The sequence below is a fragment of the Gymnoscopelus microlampas genome (genome assembly GCF_963454915.1).
Source record: "Gymnoscopelus microlampas genome assembly, chromosome: 10".
Classification (NCBI taxonomy): Eukaryota; Metazoa; Chordata; class Actinopteri; order Myctophiformes; family Myctophidae; genus Gymnoscopelus; species Gymnoscopelus microlampas.
The window spans coordinates 40685344-40707507 of NC_139947.1; the positions used below are offsets into that span (position 1 = coordinate 40685344).

The 22164-nt window shown below is 39.7% G+C and overlaps 2 protein-coding genes across 2 annotated transcripts; both read right to left on the reverse strand.

The window, feature by feature from the left end:
- Window positions 1-2137: 2137 nt before the first annotated feature.
- On the reverse strand, window positions 2138-5110 carry LOC311054223 (uncharacterized protein; the record flags this gene model as incomplete). Its single annotated transcript, XM_084070101.1, has 5 exons — window positions 2138-3237; window positions 3484-3524; window positions 3881-3985; window positions 4321-4479; window positions 5089-5110. The coding sequence occupies 5 exons, from the start codon at window positions 5108-5110 to the stop codon at window positions 3043-3045; spliced, it is 522 nt and encodes a 173-aa protein (XP_083926227.1). The 3' UTR covers window positions 2138-3042.
- A 5036-nt stretch (window positions 5111-10146) lies between these two features.
- On the reverse strand, window positions 10147-18780 carry LOC311054224 (uncharacterized protein; the record flags this gene model as incomplete). Its single annotated transcript, XM_084070102.1, has 7 exons — window positions 10147-10443; window positions 10700-10746; window positions 11225-11323; window positions 11668-11781; window positions 17403-17502; window positions 18243-18286; window positions 18750-18780. 7 exons carry the CDS (start codon window positions 18778-18780, stop codon window positions 10315-10317), a joined length of 564 nt encoding a protein of 187 aa, XP_083926228.1. The 3' UTR covers window positions 10147-10314.
- Window positions 18781-22164: the final 3384 nt, after the last annotated feature.

A 22164-nucleotide genomic window follows, 5' to 3' on the forward strand; every position in this document is an offset into this window, starting at 1 on the left:
CACCCTAGCCTAGGACCTAGTGTGTACATTCCCATGATTCTCAAGTCTCTTCATGACGACATGATGTGGACATCATAGTACCTAGGGCCTAGGTACTACGAGCTGGTGTACTCCTGCACCATATGGTTGCTGTATTACTCTGATAAGTACTTTTTCCTTAATCTGTAACCTAGGCGCTTCCCTTGTTGACAGAATGCTCTCCTGTAGCCTGGCATTGCACTGTTGTACGCACAGCAGTTGAAACACAGTCACTGATTGGCCCGGTCATTTTCTGATTTCTCATACTCTCTGCCTATGGGTCGAAGTCCAGACTGATACCGTGGAGGAGAGGAACGTGTGAGTGAATCCACATCATCAGTCTGGCAATGCCAGGCTAGCTCTCCTGACTCTCGCCCTTTACACCCGCAGGTGTAAAGGGGTATCTTACATTTTTATTATCTTTTATTTTATTTTATATATACTTGGAATTGGGATTTGTTTTTATTTTATTACAACTTTTAGCAGTGTCTGGGTTTATCACAACTAATTAATAGTTCAATAGTTCAGTGGTACCTCCATTTATGTAGCGCCCCACCCCTGACTGTATTAACCAGAGTACAAAAGATGGGATGTCCGGAGTTCTTAACGTCCTGAGTTAAAGTTTTACCTTTACTCGATATCCATAGTGTCATGAAATTCAATCACTACAACCTGTAAATAATTATTTCCAGACACTGCATGTATATTTTAAAATCCTTTATTTGAGTGATTTGTTCAGAATTAAATGTGTATGCCCAACACTGACAGTAAAGGGTTAAATAACTTGGCCAAAAACAATGAATGAACAGTAAATAGGCATCAACAATTCCTATAACTAATAAATTAGTCTGACTTGTAATACACTTAAATGAACCTTCTAAGCCTGTATTACTCAAATGTATTGACTTTAAACTAAAATAAATCTACAGTATAGCCCTGTTTTAGAACCAATTCCCTCAAATGAAATAGTTTAAAACTAAAACCTTCCCTTTTTCTAACTTGTCCTAAGCTGACTAAACAAGCGTTTAAATCGCTTATTTAGTCAGCCTGTGGCCAGTCAACCCCTGCCCACATGCGCAGTACTGCTCCCGTAAGATTGCATTGGGAAAACATGCCACAGGCTGACTAAAAAAGCAATCTAAACGAGGGAGATCTAAAGAGATAACAAGGATGACGGATCCACAACTAGAACCACTTCATCGGACAACCCGGAGCTCACAGTCCAGAATTCCAACACACCCCACCAAGGATGACAGTCTTTGAGTCCAGTAGCTTCTAGCAAGTAGCAGACTAATGATGAATTCTCATAGAGTTAAAAATAAGTGAATTCTAGTGCTTGACTCCAGTTAGCCACTCAGCAAACAGGACCAAATGTTAGTGCTGAATCATAGCTTTCCACTATGTCTTGCTATTACTCACTGAAACACCTGAATATGACTCATGTCAATACTCTTGACTAGCAAAGATGCTTTTTACAAAAAACGTTTATTTTTAAAACATAATATGCACTGAATTAATGTTTTTCTTTTCCATTCAACTTTCACACACTTCATTTATTGTCCCCCTCTCTGACTCCACACATGTCTTCTTGTCCATCAACTTGGATGTCCCGCCCCATAACCAATGACAATCATTCAAACCTGAATTCATATTTTAACATGACAAACACATGTAAATAACATGTAAGTATGAATTAAATCAACCTTTTAAAGTGTTGCTTTAGGTTTAGATTATGAGCTACTAAATTATAAACGTTTTTTAATATAAATGACACGTTTAATGTTTTACATTAGCAGATTATGAACTATTAAATAATTTCCATTTGACTGCTTACTTTAAGCACATACACAGGACTTTAGACCTAGGGGCTACACATTTGATGAATGTTTTAAAAAAAGTTATTAAGGCGATTGGCATTTAGAAATGCTGGTACAGGATACCATATATATATATATATATATATATATATATATATATATATATATATATATATATATAGGTGTATATAAGTACACCTTAGGTTTTTGTACATAAATGACACAGTGACAACAACAACATACATTTGATGAATAAGTATTAGAAAGTTGTAACAAGATATGTTTTAATATATGTGCGCAAAATCTCTGCAAAGAGGCATGTTAGCTAGGCTACAAAGGGAACTCTCTCTGAGACACAAATAGAGGATGTTACAGCAGTACACAGCTGAAGCAAGGATAACGGTCCTCATGTGTGTGAAAGATTCAAACAAAATAGGGCATAGCAGTGGCGGCGGCCATTTTGTGGTTCCACTCAAATTCACTCCTTAGAGATTTCCTAAAATATTTATATAACTTATTTTAAGCCTAGAACCAAGCCATCTAGGGTCCTGGTGAATCATGACCATAAAACATTTGATTCTGTGAGAAAAAAAATGAATATTTAATTATATGATATACTATATTTAATAAATATCCTTTGTTTTGCGTTTTTCAAAAAATTATAATTCACAGAATCAAGTGTTTTATGCATGATTTAGCAGGACCCTGGATATCTTGATTCTAGGCTTAAAATAATTGATATCAATATTTTTGGAAATCTTTATGGGAAAAATGAATGGAGTGAATTTGAGTGGAACCACAAAATGGCCCCCAGTGCTATGCCCTATACAAGTGGAGTGGAAATAGAGGACTAGAAATACATTGTCTCGTTGGAGACTGATGGAGATCTGTGTGTGCGTTGGTGTGATTGTACAGTAGGTTCGCCTTGCCTACTCGTTGTTAACTAGTTGTACGAGTTCTTGTTTTATTAGATCTTGTTTATTCAATACACTTATTTGTTTTAGCTCTTGCTCATTTGATTTTCTATTTGTCTCATCTGTTTAAGAAAGTAGGTAGCTGATATATTGCACTTTTACCTTAGCGCTAGGTATACTCTTAGTTGCTTGCTTTAGAAGAGAATGCACTTAAGACTTCTGGTGATTAGTAGTTTCGTTCCCTACCTATGTTGAATGCACTTATTGTAAGTCGCTTTGGATAAAAGCGTCTGCTAAATGACTGTAATGTAGGTTGTGTTGGGCTCCATGGTGGCTGCATTGTGAGTCTGGTAGGTAGAGGAGTCTGTGTGTGTTGGTGTGATTGTACAGTAGGTTGTGTTGGGCTCCATGGTGCCTGCATTGAGAGTCTGGTAGGTAGAGTCTAAGTCTGACCTGGAGACCGGAGGACAGTTCTCATAGGTGGCCACCTGAGGAGAAAACAAGAGATAGATGGATAAATAGACTATATATGTAGCCTTCATCTACCTTTTGTTGATTGAATAGATGTTTTTATTTTTAGATTTAATAACTGAGATGCAGAAAAGGTTCTAATATTCATTCTATCACACATTCAACAGTGAAAGAAAATAATGTCTCTCTTCTGCCAGCCAGTAAACTTGGCTGTTGTAGTAGAGAGGGAGAGCAAAAACAGGAATAAAGAGGTAGTGTTTGACCTCCTTAGAGATTGTGTATGGTTCTCCTCTGGTGCAGGAACCTGTGGAACACAGACACATTGAATCAAACTTAGTGGAACAAAGTCATGCAAGTTAATGCTGTATTTTTATATTTGCAGTTGTCCCAAGGCTTGTTTGTCTTGCCATGTCTCTCCCTCCACATCAAATGCATCAAGGCTATCAGTGCTTTACTCTCGCCACTGCAGCTGATCAATTGAGGCATGTATAGATCATTTTGAGGCCATCAGCATTGTTTTTAGCATGACTTCACACTATTACCAATTGGCGTTGCTCATTTATGAACTGTTTAGAATGAGGGATCATTGAAGCATTTTAAAGTTCTCTGAAATAAAATGCTGTGTGTGCGTGTCTGTGTGTGCGCGAGCACGTATGTTACCTGGTAATTTTGTGGTTCGCTTCCTGAAGAAGATCACAATACCCAATGTTATCAGGGGGATGATGACAACCAGTCCCACTGTGACATAGAGGATGGTTCCTTGGGCTGGGATTACATGATCACATTACAACAGTCAATGAGGTTAAGAGGAAGTTATCACAATACGTTAATCTACTGAGAGAGACAAGCAGAGTATTCGACAGCTAGGCAGGTTACAGACATGTAGATTAACAGATAAACAACTCACTAGGCAGACAAACGGGTCAGATAAACAACCCACTACTCTAGGTAGATAGACAGGCTATCAGCCAACTAGGCGGGTAGAAAGGCTAGTTAATATCTAGACAGCTCACTATGTAGTCAGACAAAACAGGCTGACTAGCAGCCAATCAGACACAAAAACAGATGAACAAAAAGCCTAGCAGACAGACATATTTTACCTGTTTCTGGTGAGGGTTTTTCCTTTCGTAAAGAAGGTGTAGAAGGTGGTTCAGAGACAGCTGGTGAGACCGTTACAGAATCATCTGGTTCTGCTGTTACTGTAGAGACTATTCCATTTGTAGACGGAACCAATAGAGGACGAGCAGTGATGGTTGGAGCTGTGAATCACAACAGATTTTAGCACGAATCTTAATGAGGCAGACTTTTAGACAGCTAAAGGAAGTTACACCAACAGGTACTATAGTTTAACAGATACACAGCTCTAGTGCTGGGTTTCCACTGGAACCGTTGTTTCCATATACAAGGACCAGGGTCCAAGTGGGCTCAGTGGAGGGAAGGTTTGATAACCCCTTGTTTACATTTTAATTAAACAATTAAATTACTACAATGCACTGATAATTACTGTTGATTCATTACATTATGAGAGGCTTGCCAGGAAATGTGTGGAGAGAGAGAGTGGTTGCCAGTGGTTACAGACATGTTGCACCATGTTGAAGACAGAGAGAGCACAAAGTGAGAGTTTAACAGCAGCACTTTGTCCCTGCTAATACGTCTGTTTTACAAGTAAATACATACATGTATGGACATCAAATTAAGTTGTTAGAGTAATTAAATATATGTTTAGTACGGTAATTTTGCATTATTGAGTCACATGTAGAAAACATACAATAAGCAGAATGAAACCATATGTTATGTATTTTTTTTTTTAAGAATTAGCTCACAATCTCTCCTTTTGCGTTCTCTCCCCCAACATGGTGGGTGTGTACCTGGCAACCTTTCTCTGAGCATTCCATTATATTCTACGTTTATACTCACCACCTAGGACTGTGATCCGAATCTCCTCATCTGACTCGTGCAAAATGTTGTTGACAGAGTCAACTAAATTCCGTCCTCTTTCCACACCACACCGGTATGTCCCTGTGTCAGACTTTCTCAGCTGTTTGATGGTTACATGGAACACTCCATCAACAAATATACCTAATAATCTACCTTGTTTATCATTCGTGATACTGTATCTATCATTCTCAGCATAGGAAGAAGATGTTCCAATGAGATATGTATTGCATGTTCCTGTACAGAAGTACTTTAACAGATCACCAGCTTTTCGGAAACTGCATGTAATTGTAAGGTCTTCCCCTTCAGTTACTGTAAAGACTCGTCGTTGTAGAGTGACTCCACACAGAGCTGTGGAACAAACATGAACAGTTGATGATCATGACCAAGTGGTAGAAAGTAGGTCATATTCAAACACACTCTAGACAGAAAAAACAGACAGACAAGAGACATAAATAGGGAAAGACAGAGAGATGGACATAATACTGTAGAGAGACAAATGACACAGGCAGAGAGATAGATAGTACTCACCAAGGATCAGGCAGCAGGACAAAACAAATCGCATATTCATTTTAAAACACTGGGTTCTTAAACTTTTAAACTGTCACTGATGTAAAGTGCATCTCTGTCATCTACAAAGTGTTTTAACTTCCTATAACTGTCCCTTGTCACCTTTTGTAACCGTGATATTATGTCATCAAAGACGAGCTGCAGGAAGTAGATGCTTGTGTGGTGCTTATTTACTGTACAAGTAAGTTCTGTGGCAACGTTTTGTCAATCATTTCATGCGCAATTGTTCTTTTGTATTTTGATATTTCACAGCGATTCCCACTATCAACCTCTTTCCCAATGTGTTCTGTTAAAAACAATGAACATGTGTCAGTCGAGTACGTTTTTCTAAAACCTGATTGAAGTTTGATTGTCCTATTTATTTATTTATTTGTTTATTTATTTATTTAAGTACTTGTTTAGCTGCTCATTTATCACCTTCTCAAAGATCTGAGACACAGAACCCAAAATTGATACCGGTCGATAATTACCAGGGTCACTTTTTGCTCCTTTTTTATTACGGGGGGGAGTATTTTGGTCTTTTTTAGGTCTGGGGGGGGACGGGGACAATTGATAGATTGAAGATGTGAGTAATACAGGGACCTATCTGCATTGCAGTATCCCTTTAAAAAGAGAGGAGCTATACCATCCAGGCCTGTAGCCTTATATTAGCGCGAATTAATCTCAGAAAGCATCCTATAGACCACCTCAACCTTCTGCAGAGAGAATGAGTTGGAACACACTCCTTGTTTCCCATAAAAATCCCTGACCCTGTTTATGTCAAATCACTGGTGAGGCCGTTTATTTGAAGACCAGATCTGCAGCAACATTTCTGAAGTAACTATTGAATTGATTGGCCACCAATTTGTTTTTAATCAGAAACCATCTCTTCATTAATCCTAAAGCCTATATTGCTGCATTTATTAGTGTTAACTGCCTGCACCAAGTTCTTTTAGGGACTTCCGCCATCTTTCTTTATCCGGTCCGAAATGCAACTGGAAATATATGCTATAGGCTGCCACCGCAGAGAGGCCGGGGGTCTTCACTCGGTAGAACCAGTAGAAAGCCTAGAAACATACCCTACTTTATCATTCATTTTAAAATGAATGGGACCATAATTTACTAAACGCATATCATGATGGTTTAAAAAAGACAGATGAAAACAAAGTCTTTATGAAAAGGTTTACTAAGTTAATACAATCAAGTGTGAAGTTCGCCCAAAACCTCATTGACTTCTATCGAGATTATAATGTATTGCGACCACCGAAGGTGAAATAGCGACAGCTGCTTGGCCATTAATAGGAACAGCAGGCTGAACGAGAACCCGGGAGTGACCCGGGAGTCAGCCCTTGGTCTGTACATCAGAAGCGCTGAAAACTATCTGGGAGTAAAGTGGATGTCCTTAACGTTATTGTTAGGATCCCCATTAGCTTTTGCCATGACAACATTTGAATAAAAACATTAATTACATCAACTTTACAATCACTATAATCTACATAATAAATAACAATAAGAAATAAAGAATCAATAATAGTAGTACAATTAAAACTAAACCAAAATCACGAACAGCACATGAAACGTTGTGGCTCTGGGGATTAGTACAGGCATTAAGTGTACTTTTAACTTTTCTTAAATGTGTATTTTGTGTTTGTATTAGTTATGTAATAATTAGGCATTGAGTTCATCCTAGTACAGCTCTATAGATAGTAGAAGATTTGAGAAGATTTGTTCTTGGTCTATGTGCTACCAGATAACCTGAACTGGCTTGTCTAGACATACTGTATGGTTTTGTTCATCTCTTGTATCCTACCTGGTCAACCTCCTCCTCGCTTCTGTTTCGTCTTAGCAGTCGCGTAATTGTGTCCTGATGTAAATCAAATTAGTCGAATCATATCATTGCTTGTTGCTTATCAGAAATGGAAATTAAAAAATATATTTTAAAGATATTTTTGAATATGTGTTCGTGAACGGAAATGACGTCTTCCAGAATCGGCTTTCAGGGGGTGTAGTTCCAGAGTCTATTTACTGTAGCATTCGAAGATTGTGGAATAGTAGTGTCTGTCTACGCGAGACTACATACATAGACAGAGGTGAAAACATAATCACGCCTCACAGCCTGGGTGGAGATCATTTTTAAATCCTGTGTACATACACTGATTGATTGAATACTTTATTAACAGTTTGCAAATAGTACAGTGGTACGATTATTATACAATGGTGCTAAAAGGATAACGCAAAAAGCCCTAAGGGCTTGTTTCCATTGTGGTCTGTGTATTCAATTCACCGAGATCTGGACATCAGCGGTGTCCAGTGACCTTCACACAGCTTCCACAAGTCTCAGTCCGGTGACATCAACATTTAATGTACAGTAAGATATAATTTACTTGTCAGAAAGAATTTATCAAATTAACCAATTAAGACCTGAGGCTGATTCTACAAATGCCTTCTGAATCAGTAGTTCTCACACTTTCAAGATTTTTCAAAAACATTAAATAGCAGATGTACAAGCTGTACAGTAGTCTCGCGTAGCCAGACCCCACAGAAAATGAAAAACAGTGACCTCTGCTGTTTCTGATTTTGTCTGTGGGGTCTGGCAGGAGGCAAATGGAAGACCAGTGCGCAGGGAAACCGGGGTTTGTGTCTGCCTTCAGCGCATCACTTCCGGTTGGTGCGACTACGTTTTCATTCCCACTGACAATATTTCTACACGGAACACTAACACCACTTCTCCCAGAGATCATGGATGGTTTTGGTTATAAGCCCACTTGTTTCTATGATGAAAGAGTAATTTAAAATGTGAATATCTTTCCGTGGTTTTGTCCGCTCCGAGGACGCTATTGCTAAATTAGTTTCGGCTAGTTTCGAGGGGGGAAGGGTGGATGGACACGTGAATCCCGCCCACTACATTTGATTGGGTAAAGCGCGGCCTGCTTCCTGATCTGAAGGCACGCCCACTTGTAGCCAATGCGCACACGTTATGACGAACCTCTCCGACAGATTCCACCGCAGGGCAGAATCTGTTCTTGAGAGATTAGCTGTACAGTGACGCGCAGTGAGCTTGTATATCTGGTATTTTTGAATGGTCAACACAAAAATCTAAAATGACATGGATGCTTTCCCGGTTTTAATGTGTTAAATGGACTCCAAATTGGGGAAACGCACAACAGAATGACAAACAATAAGCCTACAAGTAGACGTTTTGAGCATACAGAATGTTTTTTACACTTCCACTGGCTGGAATTAGGATTGCTTGAGATGATCCCATTATCCCCCCCTGAAAGGTGCTCTTTTTTTTGTGGTGATAGAACTGGAAGTGGCTCACCTGGCATCACAGCTACAGGAGATCAACACACAGTGGCCCTATTTGGAATTACAGCACCAAATGTAAATCAGTCAACTTGATTTGATTTATTTCTTAAAAATAATATAATAAATATATAATTTATGAATAATATCTTAAAAATAATATAAATATATAATTTATGAACAATTTCTTAAAAATAATATAAATATGTAGTTTGTGAACAATGACTTTGTGACCGGTATTTTTTTTTGTCTAAGGTGTATTTCCTGTGAAGTTTTCATAAAATAACTACCTAAAGAAATCCACAATGGTATGGTTGTTTGAAAAAGGTTTAACCACTAAAACCCCATGTACTTCTTTGACTCCAAGGATAGTCCCCCAGCGGTCTATCCTTGGTCCACTCCTTTTTCCCCCTCTATTCTACACCAAATCTCTTTGCCGAAAATAGCCAATCTATAAGCTAACAATGCGTCACGTAGCAACAGATGTGGGATTCTATGCCCCCCCCCCTACTGATTTGACAGTGCATAGATAGAATTGCTGTTTAATTAATAACATGTCCCCCATGGTCATTAAAACAAGTATAATAGTTGGTCAAATATATATTTTTCCAATCATAAGCCTCACCCGCCACCTATGAGCTTCTACATCAGACAGTGTAAGAATTATTATTGGGGCATGCCTCCTGGTACTTCATCATGCGGTGAGCAAGTAACATTGTTACATAGAATAATATATATTTATTATTATAATATATATATTTTTTGACATCCAATGCTGCCTCGCCAAACGGTAGCATTTATTCTGCCACTCAGTAGCTCTTTGTGCTCCGTTGCTCAAGCAATACTGCTATCATAGGACGACAGCATTATGCTCCATTATTACCACACCTCATCTAATAACACATTATCAAAACATATACACATACACATACAGTGCACGTACAGATTCTAATCAGTGCAATCCTACCATGACATACAGTACCCAATTATTATACCCACACAATGTTTTTTATATTATTCAAATGAATGCATCCAACAACATACGCAGTACATGTTCTTTTTTTTTTTGGTTGACACAATGCCACACATTCTATCTGCCAATGCCACATTCTGCCTTTTACCAGCAACTTTGATCTAATCATGTAAATGTAAAATAGGTGGGTAGAGCTACTATAGATATGCAGTGGAAAACAAAATTACACAGGTACTGTAGGCAGCCTGGCAGAGATTTGCACTCTGCTGAGCTCTCCTTTCTAGTTTTAGGCAATTTTGAGTCTGAGATATTCATGTTGTTGAAGCTCATCTTAAGCTAACTTAACAGTAGAGTACACAGTAGAGTCACTGGATTCGACAGGTGGAGGGTTTGGATGGACGTCTGTCTTTTTGTGGAACTGAACTTCAGAGTAAGTCATGTTGGCCAGGTCATCTTCAGGCTAGGAGAAAATAAGAGGGATCTGTTTCAGTCTCCACTAGTTGCCATAGGATACACACACACACACACACACACACACACACACACACACACACACACACACACACACACACACACACACACACACACACACACACACACACACACACACACACACACACACACTCTGTATGGGTCACATTGTATACACTAGAGAGACACATTTACAATCTGGATTTTGCTCTGTACACAATTAATTAGACACCTCTCAAACTCACCTTTCTGACATTGGCATAAACTGGCTCTATGAAAGAGTTGGAAGGTTCTGCAAAACACAGATTTAGCTTTATTACACAATTCAGACAAATATACATGCTGTACAGTGTTTCAGTTCTTCACTTTCAGTGATTCACAGTAGAACCTTTAGAAATTGTTAATTAACTGAACCTTTTTTTTTTGCTTACTTCCTCCCTGTATAATAAAGGTTATTTTTCAGAGCTAGGACTCCTATCTTACCAAATAGGGCGATTTGAAGCAAAGGGGAGGTTGCTTATACTGTAGGATAGGTCTTGGCAATATATCAATATGATATGAATTTAGATATCGCTGTCCAGACTCGTTCGTTGACTGTACATTATGACAGTGTCAGTGTCAGTATGAACCAACACAGCATTTTTTGTCATTTGTTGAAATGTATCCTCTCCGTCTTTCTGCCTGTATATCTCTGTACCTGCCTTTGTTTACATGTGCATATGTGTGTGGGTCCGAGCCCATGCACAAGTACGTGTGTGTCTGTGTGTTACCAGGTGGTTTTGTGGTTCGTGTCCTGAAGTAGATTACAATAGCCAATGTCAGCATGGTGATCATGACAACCAGTCCCACAGTAACATAGACGATGGTTCCTTGGGATTACATCATCACATTACAACAGTTATGAAAGTTTAGAGGAAGTTATCACAACAGACTTCAACACGTATCTACTGAATGAGACACAGACAGACTATTAGACAAGTACATTAATAACAGATAAACAACCCATTAGTAGACAGACAGGTACATTAACAGATACACAACCCAGACAGACAGGTAGACAGACAGGCTATCAGCCAGCCAACTAGGCAGGTAGAAAGACAGCTCACTACTGTATGTATGCAGACAAACAGGCAGGCAGTCTACCAGCCAATCAGACACAAAGATAGACGAACAAAAAGCACAGCAGACATACAGACAGACATGTTGTTCTTACCTGTATTTGGAGAGGAGTTTTCCTCTCGTATAGAAGGTGTAGAGGGTTCAGAGACAGCTGGTGAGACCGTTACAGAACCATCTGGTCCTGTTGTTACTGTAGAGACTGTTCCATCTAGAGACGGAACCAATGGAGGAGGACGAGCAGTGATGGTTGGAGCTGTGAATATCATCATAATATTAATGCAATAATAACAACTATGCAGATGATGAATGGAAGGTGCGATTCTAACAGCAGCTAGTGAGATTCTAATGGCAGCTAATTTGTCCATTTTATAGTGTACTCTTACACAAGAAATAAATGCATGAAATTGACATCAAATGATATTAATTTGTTTAATACAGTAATTCCAGTTTTTCCCCCTTAGTTTTGTTTGTTGCTGAGGAATGACATCACAATCTCACCTTCTGTCTCTCCTCCAACATTGTGGGTGGACGTGAACCTGGTAACCTTTCTCTGAGTATTCTATAATATTCTACGTTTATACTCACCATCTAGGACTGTGATCCAAATCCAAATCCCCTCATTTCCAGTGAATGTTCTGTGCACACCACACCAGTATGCCCCTGTGTCAGACTTTCTCAGCTGTCTGATGGTTACATGGAACACTCCATCACTAAAGAATCCACCTTGTTCATTTGCAATACTGTATCTACCATTCTCAGCATAGGACGTAGATGTTCTAATGAGATGTGTAGTGCATGTTCCTCTACAGAAGTACTTAAACAGAACACCAGCTCTTGGGAACCTGCAAGTAATTGTAAGGTCTTCTCCTTCAGTTTTTATAAAGATTTGTTGTAGAGTGAAAAGTTGTTGTAGAGTGACTCCACACAGTGCTGTGGAACAAACATGAACAGTTGATGATCATGATCAAGTGGTAGAAAGTAGGTAATTTGTTTTTGTTTTGTTAAATATTTATTTTAAATTATAAAACAATATGAAATTCAGCCGTTTTCTCGGATTAGCTCTGCGCACAGACAGACAGACAGACAGACAGACAGACGACTCACATACTATAGACAGACTGACAGACAGACATACAGACAGAAGACTCAAATATAGACAGACAGAAGACTCAAATACAGACAGACAGAAGACTCAAATATAGACAGACAGAAGACTCAAATATAGACAGACAGACAGACAGACAGACAGACAGACAGAAGACTCAAATATAGACAGACAGACAGAAGACTCAAATATAGACAGACAGACAGACGGAAGACTCATATAGACAGACAGACAGAAGACTCAAATATAGACAGACAGACAGACAGACAGACAGACAGACAGACAGAAGACTCAAATATAGACAGACAGACAGACAGACAGAAGACTCAAATATGGACAGACAGACAGACAGACAGACAGACAGACAGACAGACAGAAGACTCAAATATAGAGAGACTGACAATTGAATAAATTGGAGGCATAAAGCCATTTACACATATGGGCAGATAATAATACACTTACCAAGGATAAGGCAGCAGTGCAGAACATGTCTGATATTCATTTCAAAACACTGTTCTTAAAATGTGTTTGTGATGTAAATGTGTCAACCGTTAAGAAAGTGTTGAACTTCCTTAAACTGTCAATTGTCTTCCTGGGAGATAAGAAACGTAACTACCCGTCTCTCTCTCTCACTCTCACTCTCACTCACACTCTCACACACACACACACACACACACACACACACACACACACACACACACACAGACACACAGACACACACACACACACACACACACACACACACACTTCCTCTCTCTCTCTCTCACCGTATCAAACTAACCCAAAATGATCAGTCTTGAATCCTGCAATTGCTCAACCTAAATTATATTAAGATCATTAGTTACCTTACCGTGTCTTCTCATGATGTTCAGTAAAGTCCCTACCTTGAAGCTTGATTTGTTCTCTTAGAATAATTGTAATCAAACTTTGACCTTTTTTGTTCATTCTAGACCGTTTCCTTAATTTGAATTTAAAAAATCAGTACTGAAAAATATAAGGATAATTATGATAACATAAGCCTCTTTTATCATATGTTCCATTTATTTACACCTAATGACATGTCGCCTCTATGGTTTTTATCTCTATGGTCAAGCCTGGTGCCAACTGTGCAAAGCTAAGTGCCAGGTGTGAGTAACCACACTTATCCCATAATGTAATAATGTATAACTAAATAATGTAACCACTTTCATCATATTACATGTGATGGTCCTTTACTTTAGTTCATGCTGCATTTGTTTATTGCCATAAGTGGTTCTGTTTTGTGTGGGCTGTCATTGGTCTACAGACTAGATACATACAGTATACAGAACATACAGTACAAGCCCTGTTGTAGATTGCTTGGCGTTAAGCTGTGCTGTAAACATCAGTGTTAACTGATTTATTCCCTGATCATTCTGATCATTTCCATTTAATCTTTAACGTTAACATTTTATTATCTTTCAGGCGTCTTTCTACAATACACGTTTCACTCATGAATTTATGTGTAGAGTTAAATAATTCTCAGTAATTCTCATTTAATTCATGCATTAACTCAACTCAGGGCAACATTCCTGCTTCACAATAACTTTGGACACACATAATGTCCTCCACAGCTGTACTGTAATAGCCAGTGCATATACGCAATATTGAACATTCATATTATGAACTTTGAATTCATACACTGACAGATTAATGTCCAACTGTCTATTGCAGGGGTCTTCAGCGTATTTCAGGCCAAGGACCCCTTAGCTGAGAGAGAGATGAAGCAGGGACCCCCACACTACATATTGTATAACATTGTTTTTCATAGATTTCATATAGCCTCATACACTTGTTTGACAGCACTGTCATCAGTGTTTGTTGGATTCATGTTAATGAGTATTTTCAGACATCTAACCACTTAAACTGTCAATAATTAGTAAACCTGACCTTTGGCTCTGTACTTGGTCTGCTCTTTTTTCCCTCTACACCAAACCTCGCAAGATCTCGCAGCAGTACAGTATTTGGCCGCCGACCCCCATCTCAAAATAATTTGTTCCAGGGACCCCCAGAAGCAAAGATTTGAGTTTAAAATGTTCGCTCTAAAAATGTATATTCAAAAACTTGCACGCATCGTGCCGCGTCTATGAGAGTGTAGATCTGCTATTTTTGAAATTACCCAAAGTATAAAATAATGGTTAAAATAAAAAATGAAAGAGGGAAGCACACATATCTCCAAAAATAGGTGCTGATGGGTTAATTTACACACTGGGAGTGTGACTGCCAAAAAAGTCCAATTAAATGTCTGGCACCACGCCGCTGGGGTTTCCAAAATATATCTTGGTGGACAAGGGGCCTTACAGCTCCAGCAGTGTAAAAGACCTAACCTCGCATCACCAGTCTTTCCACCTCGGAGGAAAGCCTGGTATTCATTATTAATGGCCCCCCGTTATGGTCCTCAAGCTCTGTGTCCTCAAGCATTGGGTCTCGGAGAACACAGCGTTTGGAACGATGTACTGGAGATCTCCTTTCCTGGAGTTCCTGGCACAACGTGAAAAGCGCTGAACTTCGTCCTGCTGGAGGGCTGAAGAGCCATACTGGCAGTCCATCTTTGAAGCCGTCTTCCTCATCAGACATGAGCTCTGGAGTTGCAGTACTCTTCCACAGTTATTATTGTAACGCCCAAACCACACCTTTGCATAATGTAACGGCTAGCGCAGGTGTTTCAGGGATAAGGCTGGTGTCCGAAAATAGCAACTTTTTCGGACACCAGCCTTGCACAATGCTAAATCCCCAAATTGTGGGTTTAGGGCTCACAATACCATTTGAGTTCACCAACTTGGTTGCCCTGGAGATGGCGCTCTACCTCCCTGAGAGCAAAGTCTTGCCACACCACCAACGCCTGGTACAACAGCAGCCATTATAGCAGTGTCTGGCTCACTGGCACAAGTTAATCATTTCCTTGTCAGAAAGAATGGATCAAATGAAATAATGACTCAATAATGAATACTCAAAAACACAAGTAGAAATCGTGAGCCTTATACTGAATTTTGTTCTTTTTGTATTTCAGAAATTGTGGTGATGTCACTGGTGGAGACTGTTTTAATTGGCTGGTGTGTCACCTGGCTTCACAGCTAGATGTAATGCATTGGTTTTGTGGCAACACCCAGTGGCCCTACTTTGAATTACAGCACCTAATGGAAATAAGTCATCTTATTGTTTATTGCAGTTTTCTTTAAAAAAAAAAAAAAACTGAACGGTACGTACTTATCTTTTCTAACAGGGTCTTTGCTGTGTTTGTTGGTATCACTGTAGTTTTCTTGAGACTACTACCAAAAGAAACCCACGATTATTATGTCGTTGATTGAAAAGGGTTTCAATTATGTAGATAATTCTGCCCTGTAAAGACAAACAGCACAAACTTAAGTCATGTTTATTTTTAAATCCGGAGGGCCCTGCTCTGCCCTAAGTCTCTTCGGGATTTTACATGAGACTTTGTGGATTTTGGTTTTCATACAAATTACAGTACGTGTTCAATTTTCTCTCGGCAGTATTTCTTATTTTATTTTCATACTTGAAGGAACTATATCTATATTGAATTAATATATATATATATATATATATATATATATATATATATATATATATATATATATAGTACACAGCTGAAGCAAGTGTAACCAAATGGACTATTTAGGGGTTACTAAAAACATAAAAACTCTACTGACTACGCCAGTTGGAATTGCACCAACAACCATTTAAGGCTTTAACTTTAAAAACACAGGTTTGTTTTGCAGAGCTTTAAAACTGGGTTTGGGAGGCTTAGTGAAGACACCAGATTGACAAGAATATAACATTTATTTCACATTTAAATATATAAACACAAATTAGGCCACTGCCATACAATATCTGCAACTGGTCCTTAACACAATAGATCACAATTTGTCCTTCGTCAAACATCAAGAGCAGACAAGCAACAGTGAGTATTCAACTCAGTAAGTCAGATCACTGCACTGCAAAAAGCACACAAAAAGTTACTATCAAGGCCCAGACATTGTATCAGAGTGGAGAGCTCAGGACTACTACGTTATTGACAAGTGGGTTAAAACATAAATAGGCTATACAAATGAAATGAGTACACAACAAACAATATGACATTACATGCATGTAATGATAAAAACAAACATTCTCACCAGGGTGTGCAGAGTGAAGTGCACCTAAATGCAGAAACCTGCCTCACACAGGAGTGTAACTCCTGTGTACAGTGCACATACAGTACATGTGCAACATCATTACTCCTTATTTCACTTCACAATTACAATAAGCATTAAAAACATATCGGTGGCACTGGAACACACTCTGCTCACCCATTACAAAAACCTCTCTCCTGATTGCCAACTTCCTGCTTTTAAGGGCAGAACTAGATCATGATTGGATGGCATCAGAGTGTCTCACCAATCCTGATGGACCAAATCTCCACACATGTACACCTGCAGTAAATAAACCACAATCAATTGGTGTCAAAGACATTCACTAAAACTCCACACAAGGATAACGGTCCTCATGTGTGTGAAAGATTCAAACAAAATTCAAGTCGAGTGGAAAAAGAAGACTAGATAGACGGTATCTTGTTGGAGACTGATGGAGATGAGATCTATGTGTGTGTTGGTGAGATTGTACAGTAGGTTGTGTTGGGCTCCATGGTGTCTGCATTGAGAGTCTGGTAGGTAGAGGAGTCTGTGTGTGTTGGTGTGATTGTACAGTACTGTAGGTTGTGTTGGGGTCCATGGTGGCTGCATTGAGAGTCTGGTAGGTAGAGTCTAAGTCTGACCTGGAGACCGGAGGACAGTTCTCATAGGTGGCCACCTGAGGAGAAAACAAGAGATTGATGGATAAATAGATTGTTATAGCCTTCATCTACCTTGTGTTGGTTGAATAGATTTAATGAAATGGACAATAACTATTCAGTGTTGAGATGTAGAAAAGGTTCTAATATTCATTCTATCACACTTTCAAAAGTGAAAGAAAATAATGTCTCTCTGCGGCCTCAGCTATAATGCAAGGTTCAGACTTCAACGCACAAACTATGGTAAAAGGAAAATCCTGTATCTACATTAATACTGCAGGAGTCACTCTGGAAGATATACTCCATCCTGTATCTATCTACATTAGTACTGCCATAGTAACTGTGTTAGAAATAATGAATTGTGTATTTATGTACAGTACATGCGAGTAGCCTACTACAGTATTAGTCTTGCATAGCCAGAAGAACTGCCCTAAAGTCTTTGCACTGGTTCTGCGTTGCTGTTATTTTGCTGTTATTTACTGTTATTTTTACGGGCGCTGGAAGTGGCTAGTCATAATATGAGAGGGTCTCTGTCTGTCTGTCTGTCTGTCTGTCTGTCTGTCTCTCTGTCTGTCTCTCTGTCTGGAGCTAATCTCGCAAACCACTGAACTGACCAGCACTAAACTCGTTTTTTATACTTTTTGAAATATTTAACTTGAATAACATTTTTCCTTTTTCACTTTGGTTAGTACTACAGTAGTAAACTTGGTTGTTGTAGTAGAGGGAAAGCAAAAACAGGAATAAAGAGGTAGTGTTTGACCTCCTTAGAGGTTGTGGTGTATGGTTCTCCTCTGGTGCTGGAACCTGTGGAACACAGACACACATTGAATCAAACTTAATGGAACGAAGTCATGCAAGTTTAAAAAAAACACATTTCTGTGTTGTCACTGCTGTCATATCCTACTGACTCCCCTACCAGTGAGGAGCTCCCTCCGGGAGGACATAGAGCCTTTGTCCTACTCCTCCCGCCCAACACTCCCTGCTGACAGGTGCCGCCACCAGCCCGTAGGAGTATGTGCAATGACCAATATCACCCTCCCTGTACGGCTTCCCTCCCCCGGGCAAATTGTGTTCGCATAGACGCCCGACAAAGCCGGATGCACCATGGTGGATTCGAACCCACAACCTCCATATTGGTGGGCACTTTCCTACTGCGCCACCCGAACGCCCGAAGTCATGCAAGTTAATGCTGTATTTTTACAGTTGTCACAAGGCTTGTTTGTCTTGCCATGTCTCTCCCTCCATATCAAATGCATCAGTGCTTTACTCTCGCCACTGCAGCTGATCCATTGAGGCATGTTGAGATCATTTTGGGGCCATCAGCCCTAGCCTGATGTAACACTATCACCAACATTGGCGTTGCTCATTTATGAACTGTTTAGAATGAGGGATCATTGGAGTATTTTAAAGTTCTCTGAAATAAAAGTGTGTGTGTGTGTGTGTGTGTGTGTGTGTGTGTGTGTGTGTGTGTGTGTGTGTGTGTGTGTGCGCGTGCGAGCACACGTATGTTACCTGGTAATTGTGTGGTTCGCTTCCTGACGAAGATCACAGTAGCCAATGTTATCAGGGTGATGATGACAACCAGTCCCACTGTGACATAGAGGATGGTTCCTTGGGCTGGGATTACATGATCACATTACAACAGTCAAGAAAGTTTACAGGAAGTTACAACACTTTAATCTACTGAGAGAGACACAAGCAGAGCATTAGACAGCTAGGCAGGTTACAGACATGTAGATTAACAGATAAACAACCCACTAGGTAGACACAGTGGCGTACCCACCATAGAGGCAGGGCAGGCGGCCGCCTGCCCAACTAAAATCTAGCCTCCCCTAGAAAATAAAGTAAAAGACTGAAAAACAGGCAGTGAAAAAAATCCAAAGACAATAGTGGCCGCCGGACCTCCTCGTCCATTCACGCGGCAGAGCGACGTCGCCTATAGTGATGCAAATGTTTTCCTTTATCTTCATGGGGTGCCAGGAGTGCCAGGTGTGGGGGTCTGGGCCATCACCTGTACTCACCTGACATAAAAGGGTCTCTGAGAGCAGCTTGAGCCATTAAACTAGGCTACAACATGAAGAGACCACCGCTGAATAATTGATTGATTGATTATACTTGCATATTGTTTTTATTAACGTTTTTTCAGTTTTGTAGTCAGTGTAGTGTTGTTGTTAACTTGTTTCCCTCGAGATTTCCCCCCGACATTTTCCCCAAGTACTTGGTCGCCTGCCCTAAATGTAATTTCTGGGAACGCCACTGGGTAGACAGACAGACTATCACCCAACTAGGCAGGTAGAAAGACAGGCTAGTTAATATCTAGATCAGGGGTCTTCAACAGGGGGTCCTCAGAGTTACTATAGGGGGGCCGCCAAATCTTTGTGTCAGTGATATGATATTTTTGCCAGACATGAAAGGTATGGCCTACACAAGCCTTTGTCACCAATTTGTGGTTAAGTTTCTTATGCATGAATAAATAGGCACAGACTAGTCGTGACATCACTATTATGTCACAAGTATAAATGCGGTTGGTAACGTAAGACACAAAGATTTCAGAATTAGACTTCACACGACTTCACACAACACCGGCTTAGGTCTGGCACAACCAGGTCTCCTGGTCTTGTTTACATTAACTACTAGCATCCCATTTCTGAGGAGAACTTTAACCAAAAATAGCAGCTCTACAAGCTCACAACTGAACTTGTAGATCGGCTATTTTTGGCAAAGAGGTAGACAGGTGTAAAGGGAAAAAAGAGAAGGCCAAGTTGGGGGGGAAATGGTTTAATCTGCAGCACAATTTTATACAAAATAGAGGGGGTCCCTGCTTCATCTCTCTCTCAGCTAGGGGGTCCTTGGCCTGAAAACGTTGAAGACCCCTGATCTATATGGCTCACTATGTAGGCAGACAAAACAGGCAGGCAGACTAGCAGCCAATCAGACACAAAAACAGATGAACAAAAAGCCTAGCAGACATACATATTTTACCAGAAATTGTAGAGGGTTCAGAGACAGCTGGTGAGACCGTTACAGAATCATCTGGTCCTGCAGTGACTGTAGAGACTGTTCCATCTGGAGATGGAACCAATGGAGGACGAGCAGTGATGGTTGGAGCTGTGAATCACAACAGATTTTAGCACAAATCTGAATGAGACAGACTTTTAGACAGCTAAAGAAAGTTACACTAACAGGTACTATAGTTTAACAGATACACAGCTCAGTAGTGCTGGGTTTCCACTGGCACACCACACAACACCGCCTACTTGTGCCGTCCTTTCAATATACAAGGATCAGGGCCAAAGTGGGCTCAGTGGGGCCGGAGGGAATGTTTGATAATGCCTTGTTTACATTTTAATAAACACTTAAATTACTACAATGCACTGATAATTACTGTTGATTGCCATGCAATGTGTGGAGACAGAGAGTGGTTGCCAGTGGTTATAGACATAGCACCACAGCACCACTTTGTCCCTGCTATCTAGGCCTGTCCCCGACTAAGGATTTCTATAGTCGAATCTGATTGGCCAATAGTTGCCTATAGTCGACTAATAGTCGACTAGTGCAACACAACAAAATATATATATTTTTTTGTATTTTTTTGGCATTGTCAGTCGAATCAGTCTGATTCGACTGCCAATCTCTCAGTCGAATCAGCCCAAAAAGATGTTATGCAATAGAGGAACATTCCATTTGGGCTGTAGGGGTGCTTAATGTCTGATTTAACATATACTTGCTTGTTTTCTCCCAATAAATCATGATGTATATCCTATTTTGGCAAACTATTGGTTAATTAATATAACCAATCTTTTAGTCGAATACATTTTTTTTATAATAGTAATTAGACTAAGAGATTGTCAGTCGACTCAGACACCCCTCGACTGATTAGTCGACTATTCGAATAATCAAGGTCAGGCCTACTGCTATCACGTCTGTTTTACAGTGTACTCTACACTACACAGTAAATACATACATGTATGGACATCAAACTAAATAAACTAAATAGTTAACTAAATAATTTAGCATCGTTGATTCACATGTAGAAAACATACAATAAGCTGAATTAAATCATATGTTATATGTTATGTATGTTAAGTTATGCTGATTTTTAGTTACTTTTTTAAGAATGAGCTCATCTCTCCTTTTGCGTTCTCTCCTCCAACATGGTGGGTGTGTAGCTGGCAACCTTTCTCTGAGCATTCCATTATATTCTACGTTTATACTCACCATCTAGGACTCTGATCCGAATCTCCTCATTTGAATCTCCACCGAATATTCTGTCCACACCACACCTGTATGTCCCTGTGTCAGACTTTCTCACTTGTTTGATGGTTACATGAAACACACCATCATCAAAGAATCCACCTTGTTCATTTTCAATACTGTATCTACCATTCACAGCATAGGAGTCAGCTGTTCTAATGAGATCTGTAGTGCATGTTCCTCTACAGAAGTACTTGAACAGATCACCAGAGGTTGGGAACCTGCAAGTAATTGTAAGGTCTTCTCCTTCAGTTACTGTGACTTGTCGTTGTAGAGTGACTCCACACAGAGCTGTGGAACAAACATGAACAGTTGATGATCATGATCAAGTGGTAGAAAGTAGGTCATATTCAAACACACTCTAGACAGAAAAAACAGACAGACAAGAGACATAAATAGGGAAAGACAGAGAGATGGACATAATACTG